Here is a 15,929-nt window from a genome sequence, read left to right as displayed (position 1 = left end):
CCTTGGAAGATATGTGGGATGGGTTATCATGTTGGGTAGAGGGCTTGAATCTTTGCATCTTCGAGTATGACTCCATAAATTGTGCAAAGTCTTTGTAATCCCTCTTGATGATATTCGACAATTCCATCCACTTCTCGTGAGCATCCCTTTGTCTTTGGGCAAAGGACATTTGATTCCAATCGAGTGCAATCTCTCTTCATTCACAAACACCTCATCCTCTTCCCTTGAATGCATTGCCCTAGAAAAGGTAGGACCCTTTGATGCATTGAGGTGAGACAAACCCGAATGAAAAGAAGGAGGAAACATGTCCTTGACAAGAGGTCTCCGTGCATCCGCCATGAATCTTCGAGTGGATGCTCCCAATGGATCCTTTTGTACGGCCTTCATGGAATCCTCATTCAAGATGCCCTTGCCTTTTCTTTGCTCATAGTCACCATAATTCCCATGCTTTTCTTGTGCTTGAGACTTCCCAAACTTGTCCTCCATCACACCAATCCGTGAGGATAATGTTTCAAAATGAGAATCAAGCTTGGAGTCTAAGGTCTCCAACCGTTGTACAAGCATTTGCATGAGGGTGTCATGGTTAACCGCCGCTTGTGTCCCTTGAGAAATTTGATTATGTACATTGCCCCCATTGTCTTCATTGATGAATGCATCCCTTGCATCCATATTACCTTCCATGTCCTCATCACCAATGATCATTTCTTGCACAACATCCCCACCCTTGCGTGGTCTTCCCTTCGGCATAGTGAAGAAATGCAAGATGTTGGTAGAATGCCCAAATGATGTCGGAATTGGACAAAAAGAGGTTCTATGGGTAGGTAATGGTGTCTACTATCCTCCCAAATGAACACAGTAAGAATTAGGTGTAGGCAAGTACTCTCTGTTTTAGGGTTTGTGCGGGACAGCTGAAAGTAGTAATTTGGCTCTAAAACGCAAAATATATGTCGGAATTAGGATTTTGACGGCTCTATAGAAAGCTAACGGAAGATAGAACCTACCCCTAAAAGCATTTTGATTCAGTCAAAGTGGAAGTATATTCTGTTTGACTTTGACCAGAAAGTCAACATGACTACTTTGACCGAGATTGTGATATCCGATTAAGGGGTTCTATGGCTCATTTGAAAACTCTCAAGGAGTAGAATAGAGTCGTGTAATCACTCGGACCTAATCCCAAAAACCCTAGGACTGAATTAGGGTTTTGTAAAATCCCAGAAATTCCCAAAATTCGGTCCCAAAGCTCAATCCGGCTACAAATGATTGGTGTTTCTCCCCTTGGTAGTTGTGAATAACTCTTCAAGTGTATCCATGGGGTAAATCTCCAATCAATAAGCTTGTTTGGCTCCCTTGTTGGAAAAATTCCGCCAGAGTCTCCTTTGTAATTGGAACCAAAACTCAAATGAAAATGCAACTTCTCAAATCACAATGCAATACTCTTTGTATCCCACAATGTCATGAAAGATCATATGCACTCTTTGTCCATCAAAGCATTTGCAATATCCACACAATATGACGGAAAAGGGGCCCCATTGCCCAAATGCATCCACAAAGTCGATGGTGAGGATTGTTGAGGACGCGCGTTGAAGCTTGCCGATCTCCCGGCCAAGCTCTTCTCACCCCTTCACCGAGTTTTCCTCCAAGGTGAAGGTTGAGGCCATTTCTTCACACCGGTGTACCTAATCCCCCTTTGTACCGCTTTACCATGGCAATCACGGCACAAAGAGTTCAAGCCATTCTCCCCTTGGCCTCTCCAACCAATGCCAAGGTACCCTCACACATTGCTAGATTCTATAGAAACTTGAAGTGGTAGCAATGGTGAGTGTAGGTACAAAATGATGTGGATAATATCAAATGATAGAACAAGTTTGTTGGCTTACAAGTATTGAGCATGACTCATGCCCTTTTACAATTTAGAACTCATCAATAAAGCATGGACTCGTGCCTCAATCCATCATCCAAAAGCTCCAACACAAACCAACAATTCACAATGCCCTCACCATGGCATTTGCATAAGCATTTGTTAACCACAATCAAGGCATTTGCAATTGCATTCCAACAATCCCTTTCACATCATATTGACAAATGCATGCTTCCAAAACTTATGCTCTCTTATGCCCATGTGTAAAACATAGCATTGGCATGGCTATGTATAGCATCCATAGTGTCCATATGGCATCAAGATGAGCATGAGGGACTCCAAAAACATTGCATAAGCTTGCTATTCCATCAATGGCATGCCAAATGAGACATAATGAAGAAAATCCCCCAAAATGTGATCTATGAATTGGCCAAGCTCATGTGGAATCAATTCCTTTCACCATTGCCATCAATAATGCATGGAGAAGCAATATTGGCATGTGAATGGTCAAGCTTTAATGGTTAATTTCTGAAAATTAGGGGAGTTTGAATGTGTCCAACCCTAATCCATTCCCAAGCTCCACCAAATGGTTCAAATTTGCAAGAAATTAATCAAATCACTCACCAATGTCATCCGGAAAGCTTCAATGAAAAAAATTGTTGAAGAAGCCTCTTGTAGGAGAAAAAACGTGGCCTCTCTTTGCTCTCAAATTTGCAGCCAAAGAACACCTCCCATGTGCTTGAACATAGCTTGAAAATTGCTCCAAACAAGTGCTAAAACCTTTCTTGTGAAGCTTCCCTCTTGTGAGGTAGTAAAGCTAGGTAACCCTAGCTCTCTCTCACCCACGAAAATCGCGCAGCGGCAGCCTGCAATAGCCCGTCGCCCTCTTCTTTGCCTCCTTCATGAGATGATTAGACTACCAATGATGCCTATGAAGTGTGTAAAAGCTTAGCAATGAAAGATATGGTTCATGGAAGGTAGACTAAGCTCAACTTTCAGCCATGGAGAAATGTTCACAAGCTCCCAAATCTTGAGAAAAAAATTTGCAAGAAAGAGGCTCAAATGAAAGATCTCAAGGAGCTCTACAAAAGCCCTAAGGTTTGGCATCAAAACGGGTAGAGGAAGAGCATCCCATGGCTATGGAAAGCTTGAGGAAGAAGAAGATGATTACTAAATGTGATTAGCAAAAAAGTTAATTGCAATTAGTCACTTGCCCTAAGTTTTGGCCCGACTGCCCCAAATTTTTGGTCCAGAGGCCCAAAATTTGGTCCAAAAATGGCAAAATTGGCCAAAATCACTCAAAATTCAAGCAATTTCCATGAAATGCTCACCATCTCCATGAGATTAAGCAAGATTAGAGAAGATTTGTCAAGAATCACTCAAGGATTACAAGAAAATGAGAAAAAAAATGAAAGAAACTCAAATTTTCAAGCAAATTTTCCCAACAACCCATGCATGCCCATGATCAAAATCAAGAGCTCTGATACCAATTGGAATGAAGGGATGTAATGCATGAAAATTATGAGTAATCACCATGTAAACATGATGCCTAAGTGTGTTTAGTCTCTCACCAAGAGAATGGAAATAGCCTTCCACAAGCCAAGAGAGAAGCCATGAGCTCCAAGAAACATAAGTTTCCATTTCTAAAAATGATCATCAAAAGTTAAAACCATGGTCCAAGTCCCCTCTTTTATACATGGACTTGTCCCATTATTAACCCTATTGAATAAAGTTCCTACTTTATTACAGTCGGCCAGCACTCCAATGTTCCAAGAGGACTATAGAAGGCCACATGTGCTGTTCAGAGTCATTCAACTCATTTAGGAGTTGGGTCCTTAGGGTCCCAATTAGGGACGGATTTTGGTGATGTTCACCTTTTTCAAGAAGGCAGCCTAGGGCTGTGGACTGAGTACCTTTGTGTACTATATTAATATACTAAATTTCCAGCATATCTCTCTCTCTCTACTCTCATTTTGCATCAACGTGTTTCTAGGAGTGTTTAGGGCTGAAAGAAGACCCCAAGAGCTTCCACGTGTTACATTGGTATCAGAGCATCAGGCTCAGCAAAGCTAAACACTGAATCAGTCCCATATGATGGTGTACAGGTCCAAGGTACAGGAAAGTACACGGATACGAAGCCTAAGGCAAGGAACACAGAATCGGGAAGAGCTCCCAGGAGGTTTGTTGGTGGTGTTCCACAGAGCCAGAGGGGATGGCAGTCCTATGAGCCAGATAGGTTCTCGGGCAACGGTCCCAAGGGAGGATTATCCTCCATGGGGTGATGTGAGAGTGCCAGACTCATTTCTCCAGGAATGAAGACCAAGACAGTGTTCAGAGTCAGGGCAGGAAAGAATTGTGGACTAGATGGAACAGATGCATAGATCTTATTCAGAGACATAGTGGTTTTGGAGACCGGGCCGGGCTTTCAGAGAAAAGGGTTTGCCAGAGATGGATGGATGACACAGGGACTTCGGGAAAAGATTGGAATGATGACAGTCATCCAAGAACAGGTTGGAATCCCGTCATCAAGTTTATCAGAGGGACATGTCATGTGCATGAAAGATGCCATGGACATTCTTAGATGCTGGTCCAGAAGAGGCAGCCAGATAAAGAGTATGAACTAGATAGAACCAGGATTTATGGAGCACAGAGTGCAGATTAGCCAGTGTGGACTTGGAGCAAAGCATGGAGAACATGAAGAGAAAGCTGTCAGCTGCAAGTGGGGACTATCGGCTGCATCAGAAGATGACGTCGGCTGGACCAGAGGACAAGGCGGCTGAAGGCGTAGCATTATAAGGGATTATGTCCAAATGGCACAGCTTTTATGATGAATATAACCAGTCGGCTGGCCGACTGCTGGTCGGCCAGCACTCCAATGTTCCAAGAGGACTATAAAAGGCCACATGTGCTGTTCATTAGAGTCATTCAACTCTCTAGGAGTTGGGTCCTTAGGGTCCTAGTTAGGGACAGTTTTTGGTGATGTTCACCTTTTATGAAGGCAGCCTAGGGCTGTAGATTAGGAGTACCTTTTTGTACTATATGAATATACTGAATTTCCAGCATATCTCTCTCTCTCTCTCTCTCTACTCTCTATTCATGTCTACGTTTTGCATCAGATTGTTTCCAGGAGTGTTTAGGGCTGAAAGAAGACCCCTAGAGCTTCCGCGTGTTATAGTCTTGGACCAGGAAGAGCGATTCACGAACCCTCCACAGGGCGGACGTTCTAAGGCCTTGACTGGCCAACGGTTGTAAGGCCGTAATAACAACAAGGGCAAAGGGAAGTCTTCTGAGAAGAAGCCTGATTCAGACCGAGAGAAACTGAAGGCCGAGAGGACCTGTAATGATTCTGGCGTGAAAGGCCACTATTGGAGGAAGTGTCCCAAGCGGACTGGGAAGAGTGCTGATTCTTCAGCTTCAGCTACAAAGACTCCAGCTTTTGTGCACTTGGAGATGTTGGATACCAATGCTTCATCTTCTTCGAGCGAGGAGGCAGTTGGCTTCACCGCCAAGGATACTCGGGAATGGATTCTTGATAGTGGTGCTTCTAGGCACATGACTCCTTCCTGTGAGTTCTTTCAGGATCTGAAAGAGCAGTCAGGTCGTATTTTCATTGGCGACAACTCCGCCATACCAATTCACAGTGAGGGCCGATTGGAGATGATTCCCGATGGCAGAGGGAGGAAGCATTCCTCTCGTATTCTTTACGTCCCCGCACTTGGTTTTTATCTGTTGTCAATGCATGAGGTGTGCAAAACTGGCTTCCGAGTGGAGTTTGAGGAGCATTCTATTGCTCCACGGGACTGCGAGACTGGCCAGGTTATTTGGGAAGGTGGTGTGGAGAATGGTATATATAAACTCTCCGCACTCTCCTCTTTGACAAGTTCTCAAATTGGTGATTTGTGGCACTTTCAATTTGGCCACTTGAATGTGGATGCGCTGCGGTGAGCTTTCCGGGACCAGATGGTGGTTGGCTTGCCAGATGTTGGCAGCAGGCAAGGACGTTGTAGTTCTTGTATTCGTGGTAAGCAGCACAAGGAATCTTTTCCGAAGCAGGCTTCCAGGCAGGCTTCGAAACCTTTGGAGTTGGTACACACTGACTTGTGTGGACCTATGCAGACAGCATCCTTGGGAGGTTCTTTGTACTTTATGCTGCTGCTTGATGATTGTAGCAGATTCACATGGGTTTATTTCCTTTCACAAAAGGACCAAGCTTTTGCTCGGTTCAAGGAGTGACATGTGATGGTGGAGAAAGAGTCTGGCTTGCAGATAAAGACTCTTAAGGCTAACAAAAGAGGAGAATTTTCTTCCAATGCTTTCGTGCGGTTTTGTGCGGAACATGGCATCAAGCGGGAGCTGGCCAATACAGGTTCGCCGTCAGAAAATGAAGTAGTTGAGTTTAAGAACCGGACTATGGTGGTGTTATGTGCACATTATATGCACATATACTAGAAGACTAACCCACATTAGGCTTGTGAGCATGGGAGCATGGGAACAAGCTCTAGTGGAGCATGGGTTAGGGCTAACCTTAAGGGTTGAGGTTAGGGTCAAGCATCCAAGGGTCACACATGGAAATTGGAGAGTCAAGAGTCACTTGAGAACTCTCCTATATAATAGGGACATGGGACACACTCAAGGGATGTTCTCTTGTGTAGAGGATTGTATCTACTCACCTACCGTTTCACACTAGAGCTATATGCTACTAGAATGAAGTCATATCTCTTGATGGTATGGGACATCAAGGTTAAGGTATGAGGTACTTCATTGTAATTCATGTATGCATTCCTTGGGCTCGAGGGTGGTTGGGTGGATGAGTTTATGCCTAGTTTATGCATGTTTATGCATGACAATTATCTACAGAGATCTTAGGGTTTTAACAGTGATTTTTAGAAGATTTGTCTTTGTCTTTGTCCTTGGAGCTCTTGTCAGAACCCCTTTTCCCTTTCTTCTGTCGACTCTTCCTTTTATCTCGAGCAGCCAAAGCTCCATCAAAACCACCAGAGGTGTCAATCCGCTCCTCAAAGTGAGATTCAATCTGCATAATGGAGGGAAGCACTTCCTCCCAAGTAACTGGAACAACCCGAGGAGAAAAAACAAGAGACTGAAAATAAGCATCAAACTGTTGGAGGTGGCAATTCTCGTAGCTACTCTTGGGTTGTCACATGACTGGAAGTGGTGGGTTATCCCATATGCGAAAGCATGGGAAGTCGAAGAGCCATATATAGGGTGTGGTGACACCTTGTCATAGATATCTCCTCCAGCCGAGTTTTTGCACGGAGCAACAGCTCGAAGATGAGAGCCCAGCCACTAACATTGCTCAATGCACTGGGGTGGTGTGCGTGCTGCCACTGCTACTGCGTGACTCTAACATGGTATCAAATCTCATCCTGTGTGGTCCTGGGCAATCCTAGCCTCTATTGATGGAGGTGCTCGAATTGGAGGGTGTTGGAGGTGGCATTTCTCATAGCTACTCTCGGGTAGTCACATGACTGGAAGTGGTGGGTTATCCCATATGCGAGAGCATGGGAAGTCGAAGAGCCATACATAGGGTGTGGTGACACCTTGTCATAGATATCTCCTCCAACTGGGTTTTTGGGAGGAGCAACAACTGGGAGATAGGAGCCCAGCCACCGACGTTGCTCCCTCAAAGCAACCAGCCACACCAAACCCCCTCTGCAAGTGATATGTGTCCACTGAAGAAGAAAACATAGCCAACAAAGGTGCTGTTGTCCTGTTGCCTGCAGCGACGAAGTGCAAGGAAGAGGAGATCCGACCAGCAGCAGCAGATCATGAAAAAAATGCTAAAAGGAGAGGCTGAAAACAGGGCTGAACATGGGGCAAAAAAACGCAGAAGCCTAGAGCGATGATACCATGATAAAGTGTGCACACAACAGAAGCAAAGGGGGCACTAGAATGTGCTGAACTGAGAGTGCGAGAGAGAGAGAGAGAGAGAGAGAGAGAGAGAGAGATGAAGCCAAAAAGCTGAATATACTGCAATGAATAAAATCCCAAGCAAGAGACCTTGTAAGCTCATAAGTGAAGGATACAAAAGGGAGTAGGTGTGTCAACACATGAACCACACAACACAACTAATGAACATGTTGAATGGGAGAGGCCAACCCACCTATATATAGGTATGGGGCTGGCCAACCGGAGCTGGCCGACTGGTCATCAGGTACCCAACCTGGAAAAAAAGCCAAAAAAATGGGGAAAAAATAGAGCGGCCAGCCCACAATCAAGGGCCATAAAAAAAGGGAACAAATATGGGCTAAATATGGGCAGCACACACGGATGAAATGCAAATAGAAACCCATACAGGGATGAAATGCTAACAGAAACGCACTTGGCAATGGTGCAGCCTTTACCAAGAAACTTACTTGGCGACGGCGGATGATTGTGGACTGCCAAACGCAAGGACGAGGTAGACCAAACGTCGGCTGAACCATCAAGACAACTTAGAAGCCACTTCACGAGCCAATATGCACACCCAGATCTGCTAAGGGATTGCAAGTCTGGTGGCTAAATACTAACAATGACTTCTAGCTACCTTGTGCTGAAGCACATGAAGGTGCTTTGCTGAAATTATGTATGCATGAGTCAAAAGACTCAAGCACACATTGAAACTGCTTTGTTTTACTGCTGAATGATACAAGAATGAGATGACTTCTGGCTGCCTTGCACTGAAGCACATAACGGAGCTCTACTGAAATTATGTATGCACAAGTCAGATGACTCAAGCACACATTGAAACTGCTTTGTTTCACTGATGAATGATGCAAGAATGAAATGGTTTATGGAAGGGACTGAGAAGCGCCTTGTATAACATCACCCTACATCAAGTCGGTTGCCCTACATGTTGTTGGCTTGTTGTTAAATGCACACGACTTGCTGAAAATGATATTTATGCCCTCGCTTTTCACACGTGTGGCTTGTGGGCTGCTTAGGTTGGCTGACTGGATGCTGTTCTACATGCTTGCTATATGCATCTATCCTAAGATGACCTACATGCTTTGTTCTCCAAGTGGGTTAAGTGACACCTAAGGCTTCAGATGTGACCTACGTAACAGCTCGTGCATGACATGTCCTTGGTTTAGGGCTCACAATGGGGTCACGGCATACAACAATAAATCCCTAAAAGGTTCTACTAATGTACAAATGTAGCGCTGATGATAAGCCAGTGTGTCACATAGCAGCACCTCAGTGCATAACACAAATTGAAAGCACAATCTGAATACTCACAAAGAAGAGGAGAGATTCACCTAATCTATTGTATATTTCCACAGATGCACACATACAATGCCGTAAACTCAGTTCTGGACTAAGATTCGGACTCCTTCCATCCTAGCGTTAAGCTACAATGCATGAACAAAAGGTTGTACTGCTATCCTGAATCTTGTTCAATGTATAAACTACACATGGCACTACCTCCTGTTGATTCAACACTTGCCTTTGCTGCTCTAGGACATCATACATGGCAATACAAAACTAGCAGTGAATGCCTGACCCCCTTCTCTGCCCATCTATTTATAGTGTTCCAGAACTGGTTGTTCAGTTGTAGGGCCGGTCAGCTGGCCCATATCCCCAAAAACACACCTAATTTGTCTCCACATTTGGGCACTTGGCTGCATGGACATGCTTGGGCAGACATGGGCTATCTGGACTATGCTTATTTTGCCCTAAATCTGCCCTTAAGCGTGCTAATATCAGGAACTATGCCCATGTGGCACTCCATTAGCTAGTGCACATGACATAATTTGGCAGAATTTATCAGAAAAGGGAGTGGCTACATCATCCCCCGTACACAGGCGAGGGCCTGGGCAGAGGAGATCCCCTGTCCATGTATGGGGACAGACAGCCATCCCCCCTTCCCCTCTCATGGGTGGGGAGCTAAAACCCCCTAGACTCATGCAGGCCACCAGGATGGGAGCCATTGAAGGACTTTTTTGAGGTCCCATGTGCAGCAACCTGTCCTGGAGAGGGAGAGAGAAACCGATGCAGCTCATTGCAGAATAAACTACAACAACCAAGCCCTTATATACACATGAATTGCATATGCATGCATAGGAGCTCTATATGAGAAGTCTTCACATGCATAGAATGCATGTATGTGTAGTATAGTGGTTGTGTCAGAGCGATAAGATACTAAAAATGCTCTGAGTCATGATTGAGGAATATGGGGAGCTAAGCCATAAGGTGGCAAAATCACTATGAATTTTAGAAGGGATTGTCTGAAAAACTAAATGGACAAATGCTAAAGTTATCGCCCATGAATATGCAAACAATTTAACCCGGTTCTGTTGACGGTCTGAATCCCTCAAGCATAGCAGCAGAAGCGGAGGGCGTACCACGTAGAGAGACCATCGCTGTAGGGGAACGAACTGAAGTACTTGGCGAAGGCGTCGACCACTCTACTTAAGGCATTAACAGATGTTAAACCCACCTTAATATTAAACTACTTTTTACTTTTTTAAATTAAGCGTTGAACCATCATATGTTAGAGAGAGAGAGAGCTTTAGGTGACCTGCGAAGGATCCTAGAGGGTGCTGATCATACGGTGCTCGGGCTCTGGGTCACCGAAGATACCCACACGTGCATCGTGGAAGATATTGGAGCAAGAAGTAAGAGTTGTTTTTTGAATTCGAGCATGGATCTGGTTGATTGACCTTGCTGGTCCTCAATGGATGAGTCCATGGCTCTTTTATATGGATCTGTTGGTTGATCTTGCTGATCTTCAACGGAGATTCCATTTTGATTTTTATAAGTGAATATATTGCCGGGTACTAAAAGGCCCCCGAGTGGACAGGTGGTGAGCGTTCTGGTTGCCAATGATGCCATAGGTACACCGATGAAAGAAAAAATGGAAATTAGGATTCAACCGGATATTTTGGAGGATTATGATCAATGATACTATAGTTTCATTAAATGATTATTTTAAAGACAACTGAATCTATGAAAAACGCAATTTCATATTGGGTGTAGAGAAAGAGAGCGTTATAGAGAGAGAGAGAGATGGTGTCTGAGAGGGAGGGAGAGAGAGAGAGAGCGTTATAGAGAGAGAGAGAGAGAGAGAACCAAGCCATTTTACATGAGTCATTAAGTCTCATAGATATTTTTGGCTTGCCATAAGTAGGCCTTTTTGTGAATTCACAAAATTTAATTGAGGCATTAAGTCTCATAGATGGAGAGTTTGCATGCTTTTTCTCTAAAAATTATATATTCCATGGATTGACCCTTCTCTTCTAGTATGATCAATGGTCAATGGTCACATTCGAGTTTAATGATCAACAGTCATGGTCATGGTTAATGGTTTGGTCACGGTTTGTGGTCATATGATCAATGGTCAATCAATGTCAAGACTCTAGTCTTCTCCTTATTGTTCTTATCTTAATGTGCTTCCACATAAGACTCATTCCTAATGGTATAATAAATAAATATGTCCTAGACGTACAACAGCATGCTTCCTTATCTTCTAGAACTTGCCGCCTGCACATGGGTGCTCACACAAGTATGATCCTCATGCTGCCAAAATGAAAAAAAATCGTGTTCCTCCTCTTCTAGAATTTATCTTGAGCTATTCCTTCTCAAAAGACTCTCGAAAGGGCAAGAAAGAAGAGCCTTCTAATATCTCTCCTTGCTAAAATCACCTCAATGATTCTAGCTACATGTCTACGTGGCACCCACTTGGCATCTGATGTGGATTCTTGCTTGGACAACTCATATCCTATATTTACAATATATGCCAACTCAACCCAACATTTCAAGCTCACTTGCAAGCAAAACATTTGATTTTCTAAAATGCATGTAAACATTTTTCCCTCATTTGAACTAAACCAAATCTGGTTTGTCGCTTAGGTTAATAATGCTGATGAAGATCGACACCTTATATTTAGTTGAAACCTCTGAGGAAGCTGTATTTTGAAATTGTTAACTATCATGTCCTGAAACCCTGATTTGGGCTTTTGATGACCAAAAAGAAATCCAAACCTTATAAAAATTTGTAGAGGTGTTTCCTATGATATCTAATCTCCATTTGACAAATCCAATTCACCTTAAAGCTATCATGTTTCAAACATCTAAATTTTCTGAATTGCATGAAAACATGGTGAATGGGCTCCAAATGAGTTGAAATTTGATAAGTGCATTCTCCATTATCATGAGAAACTCCCAATCATATCAGAATTTGGTTCAAGATCTTGGCTTGAAACCCCTTATCTCTAAATTCATATATACAACCTACCTTGCAATCCATACTAGTCCAACGGGAAAAGACCCTTGGATTTATTCAGCAAACTCCATGTCCATCCATGTCCTTAGCATCTCTTTACATGAAAAAAGGGCATATGTACACTATATACAACATACATAAGAATCAAATTTTCTTGCATCAGTGAGAGCAAGGCCAAGAACATCAAGGTTCGCTCCCTTGAGAAGTGGACATCACAGTGTTTCAAATATTTAAACCTGAGCTGGGTTTATGGCCATGGCCAACTAGCCCAACAAAAGAGCTATAGCAATCAGGACATATTTATTATACCATTAGGAATGAGCAGTCCAGGAGTGTGATTTTTGAGGGAGCTTTTCTTGGCAGCCCCCTCTCTCTACTTGAACAATCTCTCCCTAACTAATGCCACCACCATCTCCGCCCACCACCACCTAGCCCAGCCCAGCCCAACCCACACCACCAACTTTGCTCCTTCCTTTCTCTCTCTATCTATTACCACTCACCGCACATCCCTTCCTCTCCCTCCCCTTCACACTCCCACCGTCCCTCCCCCCCCTCTCTCTCTCTCTCTCTCTCTCTCTTCATTTACCACCGGACATCCCTCCCTCCCCTTCACTCTCCCACTCTCCCTCTCTCTCCTTCTCCCACCCTCTTCCCTCCCCCTCTCTCACTCTCTCTATCCTTCTCTTTACTCTCTCTATCCTCCCCCTCTCTCTATCTCCTTCATTTCCCTCTCCCTCCCTCCCTTTCACTCTCCCACCCTCCTCTCTCTCTCTCTCTCTCCCTCTCTCTCTCACTCTCACCTCTTATCCTCGTTCCCTCTCTCGCTCTCTCTCTCTCTCTCTCTCTCTCTCTCTCTCTCTCTCTCTCTATCCATCTCTTTGCTCTCTCTCTCTCTCTCTCTCTCTCTCTCTCTCTCTCTCATTCTATCTATCCTTCTCTTTGCTAACTCTCTCTATCCTCTCCCTCTATCTCCTCTCCCACCCTCTTTCCTCTCTCTCTCTCTCCTTGTCCAACCCTCCCTATACATAATCTCTTCTTCCCTCCCTTTGCCCTCCTATCTCTCTTTCACCTCATTTCTATCTCTCACTCCCTCATTTCACATGACGTTACATAGCATTGCATCTGAGTTTATTTTTCTACATTTGTATTTTTACGTTTGCATGACATTACCTGCTCTTTATTATCCTTTTGCATGTCAATGCATGTATGTGCCATTACAATATACATTGCATGGCATTGCATATGGATGTTATTATATCTTCATGTCATTGCATGGTACTTCTTGCCCTTTGCATAGTATTGCATGTCATTTACATAGTGTTGCATGTCATTGCATGCCTTTGCAAGTGATTATATGTCATTTGAATCCTTTGCATGTGACCTTATATCATTGCATGTGACCTTATATCCTTTGCATGTGACCTTATATCATTGCATGCGAGTACAATTGACAAAGTGAATAATGTATACAATTATTATACATACAAGCATTAGGCATGATATCCAGTATGCCTTTAGTACTGTTTCATAAGAAATAGTGAAGAATGTAAATTTATTAAGGTCAATAATTTTTCAATTATGATTGAGGTCATGGCATAATTATTTGACAGGAAGAGGGAGAGAGAGAGAGGGAGAGGGAGTGAGAGAGAGAATAACATGATGACATTAAATCCTAGGATCGAAAATACCAGTTTTAAGTACAAACAGAACCAGGTTTATTCACATACAACTTTGAAATACAACTCTTCTATCATAACTGCTATTCAAATCATGACAACAAACTGGAAATTTCATTTAATTAATCAAAACAATAACAAACTGAAAATTTGACAAGACAATTAATACAAAAGACAAGGTGATCTATAGTTGAGACCACTTTATTCCATAAAGTTATTACACCATCCTCTCGGGCTAAAGACAACTATGTACTTATAAGGGCGACTGTAATCAAGCATTGTTCCTACACCTATGCGCTTTTTTGGGCTACTCTATTCTTTAACTCCTCTCGTAGGGGCTCCTCCGTCTCTTCGACAATATACCCGTAACTTCGCCAAGTGCCGATAGCACTTTCAATCTTTAAATTCCACATATACAAATCACCAAAATCAATAGGCTCATCCGCCAGCATCTTGCTCCAAAGATTGCGCGGGCCTCTATCGTGATTCTGAGATGTTCTGTCGTATCTCTTCCCATTTGGTTGCACAAATCTTTGCAAACCCTATCCATGGTTTCCTTTAGAGTATAGCTCAGGCCATTAGAGATCAACAAAGGTTAGTTGATGATGGTGAAGGTTGTAAGGAAGAGAATGATGGTGAGGTAAAGAAATACAATGAGAGGTTGGAAGTGAGGATTAGAGTAAGAGGCAGGGGGTCATATTTTTGATACACAAAGCTAAAAGAAAAAAGGTACTTTTCATGGCTATCCACTAAATTTAGAAAAGTAGATGCATGGCTTTTCCCTAAATTTAGAAAAGTAGATGCATGGCTATCCACTTAATTTAAAAAAGTAGATGAATTTAATGAACATATTCAAGCCATTGATATACAACCATGTTGATTGTCGTGCTAAAACATTAGAAAAAATGAAAAGTAAATAGTCCTTGCTAGAGAATTGAGACAAAGGACATTTTATTATTGCAACATGAATGATCTTTTCAAAACTACAGTACAATATCATCATTACAAAACGAGGTCCTTTTCACATTGTTCTCCTGCTATTGAACATTTTCATTAGGTCCTCCTTTTTTAGAGTGGGTTGATGTATAAACATATTATGGTTCACATCTAACCCAAAGATACGCAAATATATAAAATAAAGGTGCTTGCATGCACAATATGGTCGTCCAGTACCTTCCCTAATTTGAAAAACAGGATATGTGCATGATGGATTCTTTCCCATAGTCACCCGGTATTTTTCATTACGTACTAGTGATTCCTTAGTCTCAATTACAAACACTTCCATATGCCCGACCTTAATTACCAAATGCTCAAAGACCGTAGTTGTGCTTGAAATTGCCAAATTTATTCTCTTGGTTGCCATATTTGATATGCCACTTCTGTACCTTGTTGACCGATGGCCTACATCATTTTCTTCCTGACATAGTCCCTTTTGTAACACAAACCCACCAGCCTCCAATGCTCGGATCTCATCCACAGTCAGGTTTATACCTCGTCCCATTGGCCAAACAACTGGATCTAGTAGGTGGTTGAGAGATGGTGTTACATACTCTCCAAGTATAATCTACGCTGTTGTTACAAAACCACATGAACTGACGCCTTTGCCACCCATACCATTCTTTCATACCATAGAAAGAAGGAGCTAGAACACCTTGTCCACAGTTCTTGATGCTCTTTTTGCACTTGTCAGCTTAGCCACCCTAACCATACTTGGCAAGTTACCTTGTTGTGTAGAGATGTTCGACATATAGCCCACATTTAGTTGTGTATGTCACTCTCCACAATTTCTTTCACCTCTGCTTAAGTTGTCTCTCCCTTTGCATTGTGTCAACCACTCTCTGTAGCGAAAGGAATAGTGGGTGGAAAGTTTAATCTACTACCTTGTTTCTTACGTGGCTGGTTTTATATGACATACACTGGATGATGTGATGATGAGTTATATTCCTCAAGATTTATAATTGTGGGTTTTTTATGCCGGCTAACGGTAATGTGATCACCAAAAAAGTTTGGTTGCATGTGCATTGGTGTGCCACTCACGGCTTCCCCCACCACTCTGCTAGTGCTTGATGGACTTGGAGCTTTTGATGTTTTGGCCTTCGCCATCAACTTTGTTATTGTAGGGCCTGCTCCGTAATATTTACCTTGCATGAATGCATGCTTCTTTGTGGATTGC

The 15,929-nt window shown here is 43.0% G+C and overlaps 1 protein-coding gene across 3 annotated transcripts in view; it reads right to left on the bottom strand.

The window, feature by feature from the left end:
- Window positions 1-10,308, bottom strand: part of LOC147640857 (3-dehydroquinate synthase) — an 82,474-nt gene extending 72,166 nt beyond the window's left edge. Inside the window, exon 1 of one of the 3 annotated variants that reach the window (XM_086816068.1) lies at window positions 10,201-10,308. In XM_086816068.1, coding sequence (XP_086672194.1) covers window positions 10,201-10,216 — 16 coding nt within the window. In that variant the 5' untranslated portion in view covers window positions 10,217-10,308. The remainder of the gene's footprint in view (window positions 1-10,200) is intronic. The other 2 variants (XM_086816094.1, XM_086816080.1) reach the window with 2 other exon arrangements.
- Between the last annotated feature and the right edge of the window lie 5,621 nt (window positions 10,309-15,929).

The sequence above is a fragment of the Cibotium barometz genome, chromosome 2 (assembly GCF_041138505.1).
Source record: "Cibotium barometz isolate CiBa-2024 chromosome 2, ASM4113850v1, whole genome shotgun sequence".
NCBI classification, from domain to species: domain Eukaryota; kingdom Viridiplantae; phylum Streptophyta; class Polypodiopsida; order Cyatheales; family Cibotiaceae; genus Cibotium; species Cibotium barometz.
The sequence above is the reverse complement of the archived record's forward strand: the minus strand, read 5'-3'. Positions and strand labels throughout refer to the sequence as shown.